The sequence below is a fragment of the Staurois parvus genome, unplaced genomic scaffold (assembly GCF_062004578.1).
Source record: "Staurois parvus isolate SC_StPar_1 unplaced genomic scaffold, SC_StPar_1.0 ptg000619l, whole genome shotgun sequence".
In the NCBI taxonomy this organism is placed as follows: domain Eukaryota; kingdom Metazoa; phylum Chordata; class Amphibia; order Anura; family Ranidae; genus Staurois; species Staurois parvus.
Genome location: NW_028318415.1, coordinates 1,962,041 through 1,981,121, shown reverse-complemented (window position 1 = coordinate 1,981,121; position 19,081 = coordinate 1,962,041). Strand labels below are relative to the sequence as shown.

Here is a 19,081-nt window from a genome sequence, read left to right as displayed (position 1 = left end):
CAAACGGCGGCTGATAAGCATAAGGGCGGTTGACATAGTCAACTGACCGAAAGAGACAAAAGGACATTGTGCAGGATTGTGATCCGGAATAAGAAAATTGTTGCAAAAGTGACTGCAGAGTTTAATCTCAGATTTTGTGGACATAGTCTTTGGAAGACTGTGTGGAGGGAAATCAATTAGGCAAATCTTCATGGGCAAGCTGCAATTGCCAAACCATTAACGACCGATATTAATGCTCAAAAGAGGAGAGAGTGGTGCAACACCCATAAATTGTGGCTTATCAATCAATGGAAGACTGTAATGTGGTCCGATGAATAGAGCTTCACACTGTAATCAACCACTGGACGTGTTTACGTGTGGCAAACACTGTCCCAAGCTTACGACCAGGACTATCTTGTGCCAACGGTAAATCTTGTCCGACCATGTGCACCCCATAGCATGCAGATGAAAACTCGTACCTTCCCTGGGAGCTGCAGTCACCAGACCTCAATATCCTAGAGCCACTATGGTCAATTTTGGAGAACAAGGTTTCCAGCTTGTTTTCCGCCTCTGGGAGAACTCTTGGATGCAAAAGGTGGTCCAACACCATATTCGGTTACTATTTTGTTCGTTTACCTGGTGTTTCAATAATTTTGTCCAACCCCTGTACTTTATTCCTCACAAACTTCTTAAGGATATACACGGAGCTAGACAAGCACAGCTTGGTGTACATTCAGGACTGGGGCCATGATGAATGGACTCCAAAGTATACATAGGAGTTGTATCATTCTAGTCTGGACAAGCAGTAGGTCAAAAACGCCAGCAAGAAAGCTTGTGAACATTGAGCTATACTAGCATCTCTTCTAGCGACGCAGTGTGGTTCCATTTTAACTGACCCTACTATAACCAAATGTACTGTATAGGTTTCTGTAAGCTACAAAAGGCTTGATTAGGTTTTTTGCGCAAGCTTTGCCCACGCATGCGTTGCCACATATTTATGACTTAAAAAACTAGCTAGTTACTTGGCTATCTCAGTTGTTTGCTCACTTAGAACAAGAATGCTGCAAGGAACGTCAGAATTGCTGCTCTGCATACATGTTAAAAACTAGGTGGTTAAAATGGTTGTATAGTTTTTTTTTTTTTACCTTGATGCATCCTTTGCATTAAGATAAAAAAAACTTTGGGGGAAGGGGGGGGGGTCTGGTGAGAAATTACATTCCAAACATTCTTATCTGCTCAGATACAGCAGCAGGAGCCAATGGCTCCTGCTGTTGTCAATCAAAGCCAGTGACGAGGGGGTAGGGCCGAGTCCTGATGTATGTCTGTGTCTACAGGCGCAGACAGTGGGGCTCAGCAACAATCATTCAGGTGGACCCCCCATAGGAAGCATTTTCATATGGGGTACCACCAAGAAGAGGCGCCAGGAGCACTGGTGGAAGACCCAAGAATGGGGGCTGTTCTGTGTAAAACCATTGCACAGAGCAGGAAAGTAAACCTGTGTGTGTGGTTGGGTGGTTCTTCTTTTTTTTTTTTTTTTTTGTGAAACAAAAGCCCATTTATAATCACTTTAATAGTATTGAACCTGTAGAGCAGCTTAACAGTTTGGCAACTAGCATTCCCAAAATGAGAATTCCGCAATGACTTTTTCTCAGTGTAGATTTTTTTCAAAGCGATTAAAGAAATTGTTTTTGTTTTTTTTCCCCTATAGATGCTTTGGGTAAACTTTAACTTTTTCAACTAGTTCTGCATTTTTTTTTTTTTCGGTTTCCCCCTTCTGTCCTGCCTTTTTACTCTCTTCCACTAGCCTCCTGCATCAGCTTCTGTTTTAAGAGTGACTTGGACCCTCTTGTGCATGGTCCCAGAATAATGTAATGACCCTGCCTGTGCCCAATTGACTTGATTCTGGTAGATGACTGAAAGCAGCTTGCAATGAATAATGGGATATGTAATCCCAAGGGAGGGTATGAAAAAACTGAATACTTAGAAACTTGGAAGCTGAGCATGCAACACTAAATGGTAAGTGGTGTTCTAGGCATGTGTTGTGCTGAATGTGTAAAACACATGTACAAAAAAATAGCCTTTGGTGCTAAAATCTGAATCTATCACACACAAAAAAGAAATCTGCAACAGAGGCTTGACCTCCCCCACTGATATGCTGCTTGCTAAGCATCGCCAGTAAGGGATGTCTTTTAAATACCATTTTAAAGAAATGATCAAGTATGACTATACTGAAGTATTTCCACTCCTAAAGGTTTACAATAATCCTATCTATAATACATTACTGCAATAAATGCACATTTCCCTTATGTTTTTGGTCTTGTATGCTATAGATGCAGGAAAATACCTGCTGATCCCGTCAGAAATCCAGTGCGCCATAACTTCCTGTAGTGAGCAGACAATACTGCATCTACTGAAATCCTGTTAGCATTGTCAGCCCTGTTGCTGGACTACAGAACTATGTGATTGCAGTACCCCACCTTTCATGTCAATACCCCTTGTTTACATTCTTAGTATTTTCAGTACAATGGAGTGTTATGAATACAAATGAGATCAATAGTCCAGCATGGGAGCACTTGGGCAGGACTAACAACACACACTGCTCAAGATTTTAATGAAGCAGAGGCAGTGTTCTCAGTTCACTACCAGAAGTTGTATGTTTTCGGAGACATATGTTCATCTATATGAAATTAATATACGTATGTGCACAGGTTTTTTTTTTTCCTCCCTAGAGGGGGGAGATCAGCCTTAGCAGATCTCAATGTTATGCTTTTCATGAGAATTGTGGTAGAGAGGATATCTTCTAGCAGTGATAATTGGAGGGGGTTTCCCTTACTTTGGGGAGGCTTTCACTTTCTTTTATGTCTCTGAATTAGGAGGATTTCTCTACTTTGTCACAAATATAGAACAATATAAGCCTGACTGAGGCTCTAACACAACTAAATAATAAATCCCCTTCCAAGCCTGTGACTGGCTGATGAAGGTACAAACTGTAGGCATGTTACAGCAATGTGCACACAGCATTGGAGCTCGGATTGGCTCAAACTGTTGGCATGCCTATGGCGTATTTATTATTTATTACAGGTACTTCTATAGCGCCATCAGTTTATGCAGCACTTTACATATATATTGTACATTCACATCAGTCCCTAACCCTCAAGGGGTGTCCAATGTAAGGTCCCTAACTTACATTCATACATACTAGGGCCAATTTAGACAGGAGCCAATTAATCTACAAGCATGTCTTTGGAATGTGGGAGGAAACAGGAGTACCACGCAGGCACAGGGAGAACATGCAAAGTCTTAAATCAAGAACTATTCTACTCAATTCAGTCTATAGAAAGTTACTACTCAGGTACAGCCGGTCCTGCAGAAGACCATAATGTGAATAAACTGTGTATAGGGCACACTGTACATTACATACACTGCTTTGTTAATTTCATATTATATAATAGATAATCCCTGTGCTACTACTTGTACTATAAACTACTGGAGGTCAAAAAAAAATATTGTGAGTAAAAGGTTTGTTGCTAAGCATTATTGAGTTCTTGGGCCACAAAAAAAAAAAAAAGAAAAAAAAAGTGCAGCACTACCTTACTAATCAATAACTTTTTGTTTAGGAAGGTAGTGCTGCACTGTTTTTTTATATTTTATTTCATTATGCTTTTTCCCCTCTGTATACTGGGCTGTATGTTGCATATTGTGGAAAACACTCTGTATGCTGTGCTGTATGTTATATACTCTAGACCACTTCACTTGTTAAGTTGTGCTATGTATTAAATACATATGGACTTCACTCTCTACAGCTGTGCGGTTTGTTACGTACTCCTGACTACTCCACCGTGTACTATAAATTACGTACTCCTGACTACTCCACCGTGTACTATAAATTACGTACTCCTGACTACTCCACCGTGTACTATAAATTACGTACTCCTGACTACCCCACTGCGTACTGTAAATTACGTACTCCTGACTACTCCACTGTGTACTGTAAATTATGTACTCCTGAATACTCCACTGTGTGTAGGGTAAATTATGTGCTCCTGACTACTCCACTGTGTACTGTAAATTACGTACTCCTGATTACTCCACTGTGTAGTGTAACTTATGTACTCCTGAATACTCCACTGTGTGTAGGGTAAATTATGTGCTCCTGACTACTCCACTGTGTAGTGTAAATTACGTACTCCTGACTACTCCACTGTGTAGTGTAAATTACGTACTCCTGACTGCTCCACTGTGTAGTGTAAATTACGTACTCCTGACTACTCCACTGTGTAGTGTAAATTATGTACTCCTGACTACTCCACTGTGTGTAGTGTAAATCTCTAGCGGCAAGCACAGATGATGGAGCGGCTGCACTCCAAGCCTCATTGTGAAGCCGAGTTCCGTTTTTCCGGCTTCTTCGGCACCGCCGCTGAGGGGACAGGTGCAGGAGAGGTCCTCTCTCCTCCGCTGAGAGGAGACACCCTCTCCACCGCTGCGGGGGACTCGGAGGGACTAGTAATAAGTACTGTATACAACATGTCATATCACTTTAATGGAGTACAGGGGAGGGGGGATATACATTACTGTATACATGTCAAATCACTATAATGGAGTACAGGGGAGCTGGGATATACATTACTGTGTACAGTTTTATATTTTGGACTCTTTATTCTAAAGAAAAATGTAATTTCATAAGCTTTAAGGCTGGGGGTGGGGTGGGGTTGGAGGCGGCCCTGGGCAAGGTTGGGTGGGGCAACTGGTGGAGAGTAAGGTTTATGCCTGGCTAGTAGGTCTAGACTCAAAATTTAAAGCCCTGGTGTAAATTATGTACTCCTGACTACTCCACTGTGTGTAGGGTAAATTACGTACTCCTGACTACTCCACTGTGTACTGTAAATTACGTACTCCTGACTACTACACTGTGTACTGTAAATTACGTACTCCTGACTACTACACTGTGTACTGTAAATTATGTACTCCTGAATACTCCACTGTGTAGTGTAAATTATGTACTCCTGACTACTCCACTGTGTGTAGTGTAAATCTCTAGCGGCGAGCACAGATGATGGAGCGGCTGCACTCCAAGCCTCATTGTGAAGCCGAGTTCCGGTTTTCCGGCTTCTTCGGCACCACCGCTGAGGGGACAGGTGCAGGAGAGGTCCTCTCTCCTCCGCTGAGAGGAGACACCCTCTCCACCGCCGCGGGGGACTAAAGGAGTAAGTACTGTATACATGTCATATCACTATAATGGAGTACAGGGGAGCTGGGATATACATTACTGTGTACAGTTTTATATTTTGGACTCTTTATTTTAAAGAAAAATGTAATTTCATAAGCTTTAAGGGGGCATGGCTGGAGGTGGGGTTGGAGGCGGCCCTGGGCAAGGTTGGGTGGGGCAACTGGTGGAGAGTAAGGTTTACGCCTGGCTAGTAGGTCTAGACTCAAAATTTAAAGCCCTGGTGTAAATTACGTACTCCCGACTACTCCACTGTGCGTACTGCAAATTAAGTACTCCTGACTACTTCACTGTGTACTGTAAATTGCGTACTCCTGACATCTCCACTGTGTACTGTAAATTATGTACTCCTGAATACTCCACTGTGTGTAGGGTAAATTATGTACTCCTGACTGCTCCACTGTGTACTGTAAATTACGTACTCCTGACTACTCCACTGTGTACTGTAAATTACGTACTCCTGACTACTCCACTGTGTACTGTAAATTACATACTCCTGACTACTCCACTGTGTGTAGGGTAAATTATGTACTCCTGACTACTCCACTGTGTACTATAAATTACGTACTCCTGACTACTCCACTGTGTGTAGTGTAAATCAGGGCTTGAAAAAGCCGCTCGCCCAATGTGAGGAGAAATTCTCTAGCGGCGAGCACAGATGATGGAGTGGCTCCACTCCAAGCCTCATTGTGAAGCCGAGTTCTGGTTTCCAAGTTCCGGTTTTCCGACTTCTTCGGCACCACCGCTGAGGGGACAGGTGCAGGAGAGGTCCACTCTCCTCCGCTGAGAGGAGACACCCTCTCCACCGCCGCGGGGGACTAAAGGAGTAAGTACTGTATACATGTCATATCACTATAATGGAGTACAGGGGAGCTGGGATATACTGTGTGTACTGTAAATTACGTACTCCTGACTACTCCACTGTGCGTACTGTAAATTAAGTACTCCTGACTACTCCACTGTGCGTACTGTAAATTATGTACTCCTGAATACTCCACTGTGCGTACTGTAAAATAAGTGCTCCTGACTACTTCACTGTGCGTACTGTAAATTACGTACTCCTGACTACTCCACTGTGCGTACTGTAAATTAAGTGCTCCTGACTACTCCACTGTGCGTACTGTAAATTAAGTGCTCCTGACTACTTCACTGTGCGTACTGTAAATTACGTACTCCTGACTACTCCACTGTGCGTATTGTAAATTAAGTGCTCCTGACTACTCCACTGTGCGTACTGTAAATTAAGTACTCCTGACTACTCCACTGTGCGTACTGTAAATTATGTACTCCTGAATACTCCACTGTGCGTACTGTAAAATAAGTGCTCCTGACTACTTCACTGTGCGTACTGTAAATTACGTACTCCTGACTACTCCACTGTGCGTACTGTAAATTAAGTGCTCCTGACTACTCCACTGTGCGTACTGTAAATTAAGTGCTCCTGACTACTTCACTGTGCGTACTGTAAATTACGTACTCCTGACTACTCCACTGTGCGTATTGTAAATTAAGTGCTCCTGACTACTTCACTGTGCGTACTGTAAATTAAGTACTTCTGACTACTCCACTGTGCGTACTGTAAATTACGTACTCCTGACTACTTCACTGTGCGTACTGTAAATTAAGTACTTCTAACTACTCCACTGTGTACTGTAAATTACATTTTATGGACCATCTCCCTGTATGCAGGGCTGTAATTTTATATACTTATAATACTGATCATCAATGTATTATCAGAGCAGTAAAACACTGTTCATACGTCTAAGAATCTTTTTGAACTTTGGAATTTCATCCCTTTTATAAAAATGGGCACACTTCTGTACCTGCATGATAAAATCCAAACATATGCCCGTTTACATTTGGGAAACAACAAATGCAGTTTTGTCATAATAGGCCACTTCACTCAAAAGAGGAAAAGAAGTCGGACCATTGCTTGCTTTGCCATATATACAACAGATTTTAATTATACTGAAAATAAATTACAGGAAACGGCTTTAAATTTTAAACAGGACAAATAGGATTCACAACAAAAATGCTCATTTTTTTCCTCCACCCATTGGGCTGAGACAGCAGTGCTCAAGGCAGGTAAATATCACAAATATATCAAAACTTGAGATTGGTTGATGCATTCACACTTACATGAGTCACAAACGGTCCCCAAGCAGGGACTTCACTTAGCCTACCACAGAACCGGGATTTGGCATGGACTACAAAAACTTGATACAAAATTGGTATTTATATTATTTATATATCATATACATGCCCTATCTGATCTTGTATAGAAAATAACAAATGCTGTACAGATGATCTGAGCTCCTAAAGCCGTAGCCTATGCTTCTGGATGGACTGTGCCCCACCCACCCCAATAAAATTAATGGCATACAGTATATACATGAAGGCTAAACAGATAGGGGGAACAAAATCCACTGCCCCATCTCCCCTGATATGCTTCTATGTTATGGCAGGTTCTTGGATTAAAAAAGGCATTTGTTTTTACAAAGGTTCCTTTGTATTAAGCTATGCATACTGTATGTGAAAAGGGAACATGTACCAAAGGCAGTGAATTTACCAGGAAATCTCTTTATAACCCAATCTATCATAAATATAATTATATGGAATATAAATATTTAAAATGTATAATCGGACACTACATTCATTCTTTTAGAAGAGCATCATTTAACGTTGTGGTTACATGTATTTAGACAAGAAGGGAGGCAAACTGATTGAAACAAAGCAAAGTTCTGTGATCAACTGATGTCAAAGTGCAGAAGCACTACTGATGCACTGACCATTTTTTTTGCCACTAGAGGGCAAAGCAGCATCCATGACTGTTTCCATAAAGAGAGCTACATAGCTAATCCACCGGGAACAGATGTGTGGCAGCATTTCAATTAATCAGTTTCTATTCCATCTAACTGTAAACTTTGGTTTCAGTTTAGCGTTGTCATTGTACAAAACAAGCATGGGATAGGAAAGGATGCAGTTGGAGAAATGGATTGTCAGTCAGTCTTTATCCGAGAAGCTTGAGTCACTTGCTCTGTAAGACCTGCCTTGATTGAGTTTGTCACAGTTTGTCTTATGTTATCTTCCATCAAGTTATCACTCAGTGGCTTCAACACCTGGTGTCCCAAAAAAAAGAGAGAAAAAAGAACATGCAAAAATTTGATGAAAAATAAAACATAAAAGGCATAAATGACATGCAATGTAAACAAATGAAAATAAAAATAAACTAAACAAAAAAACATGATAAAACTTGTGCTCCTACAACACCTCTCACCCTGTGAATTTGGTTGCAGTTATTAAATGAATAGTACACATAGCATAATTCCATATGTCAAGGGCAGGGAACCTGTGACTCTCCAGCTGGCAAAGCATGCTGGGAATGAACAGCTGGAGGCACACTGGTTTCCAGGCCCAGCCCTGTAAGAACTCAGGAACTTGTAATAAGCTTGTTACACCAGTTTTGATTACTGTCCCAGGAGTAGAAACAAAATGTCTCAGAGAAGCAAAGGAAAGGTGAATGTATGCTTTAATTTTTCTTCTTGTTATTGTTTGATGACCTTCTGTGTCTTTGTTTTGAAATGAAAGCTTGGCGAGCCAGACGACGTTTACAAACTTCGTAGAGTTTGGAAAAGACCTGGAACATGAAGTGGTTGATTAGGTACAGAAAGCCCATAGAAAAGGATAGAAGGAGGAAAAATGGAGGTATAGTTCAGTGCTGAAAGGCATGAGGAGTATGGCCATAATCTGTAAATTCTTACCAACATTCTCTTTTTACGACATGGCGACTGTAGCACAGACTAAGACAGGAATGTTCTCTTCAGCCAGATTTACTTAGCATTATATTACCAATATTTGGGATCTGGATTTATGGCTGTAAAGCTGACAGGTGTTCATTTGAGGCCTAAAGTATGATGACTGACTAATAAGGTAAGAGTTACTATATACTCCAGTTCCACTGGGGAAAAACATTATTTGATCCCCTGCAGATTTTATAAGTTTGCCAACTGACAAAGAAATGAAGGGTCTATAATTTTTATCATAGGTGTATTTTAAATGATAGAGACAAAATATCAACCAAAAATCCAGGAAAAACAACACATACTGTACAAAATGTTATAAATGGAGTTGCAGTTCAGTGAGTAAAATAAGTATTTGATCCCCTATCAACCAACAATAATTCTGACTCCCGCAGATTGGCTATGTGCTCATGTGTGGTTCTAACAACAACTCGTTATGTGTATAAAAGACACCTGTTCACAGAATCTTTCTTCCATTCAAACCTCACCACCATGGGCAAATGACTAAAGAGCAATCAAAAGATGTCAGGGAAAAGACTGTAGACCTATGGATCTATTGGACTGGACTACATGGGCCAGCTTTTGCTACCCACATGCATCAAAAAGCCTTGGTGGCCCATGAACCTATCACCAGTTTTCCTTCCTTGGGCCACATTTGGTAGATCCTAACCGAGAACCTCCCACAAGCTGCAGTTTTGGGGATGCTCTGACCTAGTCTTCTAGCCCTTAAAATTTGTCCCCTGTCAATTGTGCTCAAATTCTTACACTTGCCCATTTTTTCTGCTTTCAACAAATCAGCTTTAGAGACATGTTCACTTTCTGCCTAATATATTCCACCTACTGTCATATGCCATTGTAGCAAGATAATTAATGCTATTTACTTAAACTGTCAGTGGTCACAATGTTATGCCTGAGCAGCGTGTGAAGTTTGTATAACTATATATTTTAATTAGCAATAAAAAATTTACAAGGACAGTGATGCTTTGCATACATAGGCCTAAACTTAATCACGAGATGGAGTATTGTCATCTGTGCTTATAAATAAGGAACTTATTCTCTTGTTTTGATAAACTCAGTGTACGTAACCATTTATTGCACATTTTAGGCTTTCAGTAGCTTCTTACCAGGACCAATGTTGCAAAATCAATGTTAATGGCCACAACTTCACATTTTATAGGGGAGGTGAGGTAATGGTAAGGATTTGCTCTAAGATAGCAGTACAACTAAGGAATACCCTTTCTGGTTCTAAGAAATAGTACCACACCAGTATAAAATTATGCTCTGACTTCTTACACGAGTGTGAAACGGTTGCCAGCCCCATGAGAAATATGGCTGACTGTTCCAGGCCACGGTCTAAGACAGCCTCTCAACCTTTCAAACACAGAGGAACCCTTGAAATAACTTTCTGGTCTTAGGAAATCCCTGCTAAACATGACTATATCTACAACGTGTGATACATTAGTGTGGTGGTCAGTAGGAAGAATGCTCCTTACACTTGTGGTCACTGGGAAGAATAACCCCCTTACAGCTAGCTAAAAATATCAATATCAGTGGGAATTTACAGTATGTGAGGCAGAAATTGCTCATCACTCAAGAAACCCCTTGCAACCTCTGAAGGGACCCCGCTTGAGAAACCCTTGTCTAAGATAACAACTGTATATTGCAAAAATAAAGTTGAAAATTCTTGCAGCTAAATTATACTAGATGTGCACCTAATGCTGTCAGTCATTTTCTTGCTAAATCGCACTGTAACTTGGGATATAGCTACCCAATTAGTCTTCAGTCTGTTTACACTCAGCCATTTTGCCAGTTTGCGGTGGACTCTTCCTAAGCAACTGCTACAGCATAGAACTTCTGGTTAAATGTACCAAACGCAGGTGTAGGACCTTCTACCAGGGCCAGAGTATATGCCATTCAGTCCTGAACTATGCCTTAAAGAATGATGACAGCACCTCACCTTTTTCGGACTCCTCTGTGTAGCAAAGTGAAAAGACAAAGAAAGAAGGAAGGGGACAATTGTTACGTGATTAGAAAGGTTAGAATAATATTAGCAGGAAATCAAATAAAGATCATAGGGAAAATATACAAAACAGCATCTCTTGTAGAATGAGCCGACAGTCTCATGCTTACCATGTACAAAAAAAACAAAAAAACAGAAACTGCCACAGAACAGAGTTCTATTCCTGAACTTTGTGCATACATGATTCTTCATGAAATCAGGATACAAAAACCCACTAAATTAGAAAGGCACATTGAAACCTGCAAGCTTCCCAGTAAAAGGCCATTAAGAACAATATTCAGAGTAGACCTACAAGCAAAACCATTTTGAAGAGAGTAAGGGAGGGTCATAACCCATGTCAGTTTTTTTGCAGCTCGGATTCCATTGGGGAGATTTAGCCTCACTTCCTGACTGTCAAACAGGAAGTGACAGGAAGGAAATCCCTGAAAACTAGGGAAATACCTCATGAAGGTTTAACATTGAGTTACTACGAACACTGTATACTGGTACCCATCATTATACTCTAGTGCGCCTACTGAACCAGGTGCGTGGACCTAGCCTAAATTCCCTTTTTGGGGCAAGATTAGAGTGTTCATTCTGGTTTTTTTCTTTCCTCCTCTCCTCCCCAGCTCACAGTTTGGCCTGTTTGTGTACCCCCACATCTGTCACCTAGGGGGTATCCAAGGGAAGCTTAGGGTCTACCCGTACCCCTGGATATATTGCATGCAAGGACAGTGAGCATGTTCATTTTGTTCATAGTAAAACCTGCACATTGCTATGATGTCAGTATATTGTTATTGTATATAGCACGATTGAGTTTCCGCGTGAAGAAGCAGAGTGTTGTCACAAAATGCATCAAGATCAACATTTCCCCATCTAGGCATCCCCAATGCAGAAAAACATTTGTTTTTAAGTCAGCTTATGGCTGAGCAGCTGCCTGTTATTTATTTATATACAGTTCTCAGCATAAAGTAGTACACCCCTTTTAAAAAGTAAGATTTTAATCAAGATCTCAATGAACTCAAGAACAATTTCCAAAATTTTGACAAAATGGAGTTTTATAGAACATTTGTTTAGCTCATTACATGAAAGTAAGTTTAATATTATAACTTAGGTTACAAAATCTTCAGTTTTACTCAAATTAGTGGATGCAAAAATGAATACACCTCACAAAAAATACTACTACATCTAATATTTTGTATGACCTCCATGATTTTTAAGGAGAGGACCAAGTCTTCTAGGCATGGAATGAACAAGTTGGTGACATTTCAATATCTACCTTTATCCATTCTTTAAGAACATCCTCTTTTAGAACCTGGATGCTGGATGGAGAGTGATGCTCAACTTCTCTTCAAAATACCCCATAGGTGTTCGATTGGGTTCAGATCAGGAGATATACAGTACTTGGTCACTGATTCACTTTCACCCCGTTCTTCAGAAATGCAACAGTGGCTTTAGGATCATCGTCATGTTGGAAAAGTGCACGACGACCAAGGGCACGGAGTGATGGTAGCATCTTCTCTTACTATATATAGAGCAGTACATCTGTGAATTCATGATACCATCAATGAATGCAGCTCCCCCACACCAGCAGCACTCATGCAGTCCCACAGAAGGACACTGCTACCACCATGTTTCACTGTAGGCACCATGCATTTTCCTTTGTACTCCTCACCTTTGCGACGCCATACAGTTTTGAAGCCATCAGTTCCAAAAACAGTTATCTTGGTCTCATCACTCCAGAGTACAGAGGACCAACATTCTTCTTTTTCAGCATGGGCCCTGGCAAATTTTAGGCTAGCTTTTTTGTACATGGGCTTTAGGAGACGCTTTCTTTGTGGACAACACCCATGCATGCCATTCCTCTGCAGCGTACGCTGTATTGTGTCATGGGAAACAATCACCCCAGTTTGGCTTTCTACTTCTTAGACTTACTCCAGCAAATTTGCATGTCGATTTTCTTCAACCCTTATCAGAAGACGCTCCTGTAGAGGTGTTAACTTCCATGGACGGCCTGGATGTCTCTGAGATGGCTGCAGTTCCATCTTTGTTACATTTTTGGATCACTTTCGCTACAGTATTCAAAATAGGTAAAGCTTGCTGATGTTCTTTTAGCCTTCACCTTTTTTGTGTAAAAAATCATTTTCTTTCTCAGGCCTTATGACATTGCTGACAGCATGAAATGGGAAGGGGTTTTCTTTATTAAGTAATGTCCTTTTATAATCAACTGTCTGCTGGACACCTGTTTAATGAATAATTAGACTCGCCTGTAGTTGAATTCTTGTTAATTAGCATTTTGTTGTCTACAATTTAGCTTTGCTCCTGAGACTTTCATTGCGGTGTATTCATTTTTGCAACATGGCCTTGAAATAATTTGTTAGGAAAAATACTTTTTTGTGTGCAACTTAACAAATCTTGTTTGCAAGCAATGGCCCGCATTTGTGGGAGTATTTTGTAGTATAGTGTCCCATAGAAAATGTTGATTCTGAAAGGAAAGTAAAAGTTTTCTGACAAATCTGTTGGGGTGTACTCAATTATGCTAAGAGAGACAGGGAGAGTGCGCGCGCGTGCGTGTGTGTGTGTGTGTGTGTGTGTGTGTGTACACAATTAGTGTACTTATTTGATGTAGGACATCATTGCATTGTGTAGAAGGAATTCATGAATATTGCTGTAATAGCAGATTTTTTATTATGGGATAACATTTTGTAATAAGCTTGTATCTTTAATAGCCGAGTTATGTCTAGGCACCTTTAAAAATCAATTTCTGGTATAATTTTGATAATGCCTGCACTAGCCCACATACATAATTTTTAATTTAGACTGTCAAACGCCTTGATTACAGGAGGAGGGAACCCATGGATGTTTCCATCAGTGCAATTCAGTTCCTTCATTGTCCAGTCAGTTCTTGTTATGGATGATACTTTTCCTCCTGTGTATTTGTATTTTTTGGAGAATGCTCTTAAATCTATGTAAATCTAACAATGACCGTCACTTACTGGCTGGCTGTCTGTTAAAAGAAAAAAAAAATTCCCATGGAAATAATCTTTTTTCTGTGAAATAAAGTCAGTGCCACAAAAAAAAACAAAAAAAAACAAAAAAAAAACTTGATCCTCCCAGAAATCCATTCCTGTCCTTGTGTACCCTGAATTGATATCGCAAACAATGTTCTATAGTCCCTTATACCATTCCTGTGCTGAGGACACTCATACTAAAGACAGTACTGAAGTGGCATTTGTCAGGTGACAAAATTCACTTAAAGCAATATTAAACCCAAAATGTATCTTTATATGTGGTGACAGCATTAGTTTTCTTTTTGCAAAAAGTTCCCCCTCTGTTTGCACTTGGTGATCTGGCCAGTAACACACCTGCTACATTAGGGTGCCTACACTCTGGCTGGAGGAGCAATAGAAACACCTTTGGTCAGCAGCATTAATAATCTGGGGTAACGGAAGTGGTAGATGTACTAGCAGATTTCGATACACTAACAACTTGAAACCAAAGTCCAGCTCACACTTTTTTTAAATAGCTACAATGACTGTTTTTGTTTTTTTCTTTTGAGATAAAAGTTTTACATAAACAAAAAGGTAAACATTGTAAGCACCCATGTCAGTGGTAAATGGTTTGTCTCAGCCTTCTGTTACATCTTACGTGAGAACTGGCTGAATCAGGTGATAATAAAGGAAAGAAAGTCTAAGAAAAGAAAACGAATGCAGCCATCACATCTAAACTGCAATATATTAAAGGTTTGCTTTTGGGTTAAAGCCTTAGGCTCATGTTACACTAGCAACTATCACTAGTGACAACTTGTGAACATCAGCATCACTAAGAGACCATTCACACCAGCCACAGAGCTGCCCCTACACACAACAGACCATAATTCATACATGCAGGTATGTTGGGGAAAATTCAGAAGTCATTACATTGCATCCCACCAACTTGCAAGGCTTTTAGTACTTTTAAAGTCAATGCCTCAGAACAAGTATGCAGATAAGGTTCTCAGATTTGCTCTGCATGCTTGTCTTAAAGTACTGAAGTCAGAGACAGCCAGATAACTAGTATTTCAATCACATTCACTGAGGGACAGAGGAATTCAGAGACTGTTGGGGTTATACTGCCACCCACAGGAGGATTTTGACACCAAAAAAAAAAAATGTTGGCCAGTCTGGTATAGCCTCTCCTACTCTCAGCATGCATCAGTTTTTGTTTTGTTTTTTTTGCAAGTGTCCAAGAGGATATAGAAAGAAAAGTCTAACCTTTTTGCCAGTTAATTTTTCCTCTTCTATCAAGATTACTTTCTTAAATTAAGACTCCACTAAATGCAGCTACCCAGATAAGCATTTCCTCAGCATTAGCATAGGAAGCCATACCCAGATTGCTAGCCTAGAATGACATTTGGGCAATGGGCTCTGCATTGAGGCATTTTCCAGACCTGAGTGCACTGAACTAGCTGCAGAGCACACATTTTAAGTTCAAAGCCATGGCACAGTCCCAGAAGAAACCCTAGACTCATTGGGGGAGATGTAATAAAACTGGAGTGTGCAAAAACTGGTGCAGCTCTGCATAGAAACCAATCAGCTTCCAGGTTTTGTCAAAACTTAATTGAACAAGCTGAATTTAGAAGCAGATTAGCTACCATTCACAGCATTTAGTAAATCTACCCCAATCTGTGAGTATGGTGTGGGGACTGAGCACCAAGAACTTCTTGTTACTAGGGCTGCTGGGTCAGCATACCATGGAAGAGGTTAAAACTGAGATACAGAGCACCAATGTCATCTGTTGGGTTTCCACTCGGCCTGCAAAAAAAAACATTTGCTTTGCATACACTTTGAAGGACATCTCTTCAGACTTGCCTGGATGCCCTCATCAAAGGAATTCACTGGAGTCAAGAGTACCCATCTAACGGAGCAGTAGGAGCATAGAACTCAGTCAAAGAAGGCCCCCCCCCCCCCTTCTCCTCGGAGGCCACAAAGAGGCTCTTTAGTTACTCACAGGCCTCACATTTTAAAGCAATGCTCTACTCCCAGCGGACCCATAAACCCCTGAATGGTAAGTCCCCCAAACCCTAGGATAAATCTTCAGCATGAGGGATATGTTGAAGACATCTGAACAGCCAGCATCACAGATGCTAGTACTTCAGTATCCCCCTACACTGTTCCAACTTTTCAGCCCATCTTTGGTGGAAATTGGCTACTCTTTTGGGTCTACTGAAGCAGGGGATCACTAGCTTAAAAAATTTCACATGGAATCCACCAAACCTGTCATAGCCTCCCACCATCAGGGAGACTTTCTGGCCACTGTGAACCTCAAGGGTGTATCACTATCATAGCTCGATTTTGCCACCAAACCAACAATTCCTTTGCTTTAAAGCGGGTTTTCAACACTTCCCAGTTTGTGGCCCTGCCATCTGACCTCTCGAGGAGTCCTGGACACCTTGTTGTTGTAGAGGATCAAAGAAATCTAGTCAACATCCTGGGGCTCTGGGTGCTTTGGCTGTCTGTGCATGATGGACACCTGACTGGCATACACCAATCATTAGAAAGGAAAGAGAAGTTGAACCACAGCAGGAGGTGAAAAGAATCTTTCCCCGAGCAGCAATTGATGCTTCAGCCTTGTCCTCGATTGACATTTTTTGCATGAACAATTGGCAGAAAAACTACCTCAGCTGGCAGCACCTGAATTCTGGAGTATGGTTTCTACATGCAGGGGTGTTCCAGGACCTGTGTTAAAGGTAAAGGTTGTCAGATGTGGACCCCCTTCCTCCCAGTTCAAACAAAATGGACAGATTTGTCTCCAGGTATAGAGTTCCTCCAGTGGAAGAAGTGGATGCTCTGATGACTCTGTGGAATTAGTGCAAATTGATTGAGTTGGAGCACATTCTGGTTATCCTCAAAAGTTCTAGATTGGTCTAGGCAGGTATGGTACTCAAACCTGATCAGACTTTTTATGAAAGCTCCTTGGACTCCTGCAAATCACTCAGATCTCCTGTTTCAGTTTATCACCCTGCTTCAAGGGTCCTAGTTTTCATGGCATGGCTTGTAAAGCCTAGATTCTAAGAGACAGAAGCATCTCTGAATCAGTATTCCTCATGATGCTAAAGGATGGAAAGTCTACTTGCCACAAGGTTTCACCTCACACCCCAGGAAATTCTCCATGAGAAGCATCAAATACTATCAAGGTCAGATCGCAGTTCATGCGATCTTGTTCAAAGACCGCTAGCTTCCTATTCCTTGATTACGACTTTCATACAGGAGTGTCTAACATGTGGCTCCCCTGTGTGCTCCACTGTGACGCTGTAGGATCTAAATTTGATTATTTTGGCACTCCAGAGATGGTCCCATTTACACACTCATGCATAAGGTTACATTCCTAGTTACCATAATTTCCTCAAGACGAGTTTCTGAACTAGCAGCCCTATCCTGTAGAGAACCCTATCTGGTCCTGCACAGGAACAAGGTAGTTCTTAGGCCTAGACAAATATAACTGTGTTGTGCTATAAATACCAAAAGTGCAAATTCAAGATAAGTTTAAATATATGGTACGTAATAATACATGTACTAATCACCCAAGTACAATAAGTGAGAAAATATGCATGAAAATCCAAACCAGGATTAAAAAAAATATCAGTTTCTATTTTCACCAGAAATTTTAGCTGGAAGTGCACAGGAAGGAGTCCAAGGCTAGGTTCACACTTGCCTGCAGATTGTGGGCTAGTTACAGGAGCAGGAATCACACCTGTTCCACACCCGCAGTCAAATCGCACTGCTCTTACGAGATGCATGGGGCTGCCATTCATTCTAAATGGCATGCACACGCATCTCAACCCGAAGCGCGTTTGTAGGTGCAGGAACCGCAGGGAGGCCACATGGTCAAAAAGACCATGCGGTTTTCTTGCAGACGTGTTTTTGAAAAGGTACCAGCACCTTTTTTTCTGTGAGATACATGGGCACAGCAGTCCATTCAAATGAATAGACTGCAGTGCCTGAGCAAATGTGGGCTGCATGGCCCTCAGAAGTGTGAACCTAAGGTTATGCACAACACGTCAATAGCCAGCAACGATTTTGCCTGTGTTCAATCACCTGATGGCAGTGGCATATAACCACTAAAAATAAATGGTCTAAGCATCAATTCCTGTGTTCTGTACAATTAGATTAAAATTTTTTTCAGCATTGGAAGCCTACATGTTTAGCTCAGTACAGGTTTACTATAAGCTTGTCTAAGAGAGGCAGGTATCCTCCTATGACTAGCAGGAAGACAGCAGAACTCACCTGCCGGATTGAAGCAACATAACTAACTGTCTTATAACTCCATCCTCCACAGTGTACCCTAAAATGTGTTGTAAGGAGCCATTTATTACCCATCCTCTCCCACAGAAAGTACTGCTGAGAACATTCTTCCCCTCATTCAAGATTACTCCACTGAAGAACATTTCACACCTCTTCACGTGGATCATGAAAGTGTGATGACAGCATAAAAACTATTACTTGCAAATTTGGAGAGATTTATCATTACTGTCTTAAGTTTAAATTATAAATATAATAAAAAAAAATAAAATTTATATAAAACACACACACACACACACACACACACACACACACACACAGTTAGGTCCATATATATTTGGCCACAGGCCTAATTCTATTTTTTTTCAGATATTTACCAAAATATATTCAAGCTATCTAATTGATATGGGCTGAAAGTGCACACTCTCAGGTTTAATTTGAGGGTATGTACATCCACATTGGAGGCAGGGTATAGGAATTACATCTCTTAAGATTAGCCATCCCTCCTTTTTCAAGGGACCAAAAGTAATTGGACAATTGAATCAAAAGCTGTTTCATGGCCAGGTGTGGGCTGCTCCTTAGTTATTTCTTCATCAGTTAAGCAGGTAAAGGGTCTGGAGTTGATTCTAAGCGTGCTATTTGCATTTGGAAACTCTTGCTGTGAACATACATCATGTGTTCACAGGAGCTGTCCATGCAAGTGAAACAGGCCATTGTAAGGCTTCAAAAATTAAACAAATCCATCAGAGAGATAGCAGCAACATTAGGAGTGGCCAGATTAACAGTTTGGTACATTCTG

General features: G+C 40.9%; 1 protein-coding gene across 3 annotated transcripts in view; it reads right to left on the bottom strand.

The window, feature by feature from the left end:
* Window positions 1-7,136: 7,136 nt before the first annotated feature.
* ATL2 (atlastin GTPase 2) overlaps window positions 7,137-19,081 on the bottom strand; it is a 153,404-nt gene continuing 141,459 nt past the window's right edge. The window contains exons 13-15 of one of the 3 annotated variants that reach the window (XM_089693271.1): window positions 10,961-10,975; window positions 8,764-8,840; window positions 7,137-8,322 (exon numbers count right to left, since the gene is read on the bottom strand). In XM_089693271.1, the coding sequence (XP_089549397.1) occupies window positions 8,316-8,322; window positions 8,764-8,840; window positions 10,961-10,975 (99 nt within the window). In that variant the 3' untranslated portion in view covers window positions 7,137-8,315. The other 2 variants (XM_089693269.1, XM_089693270.1) reach the window with 2 other exon arrangements.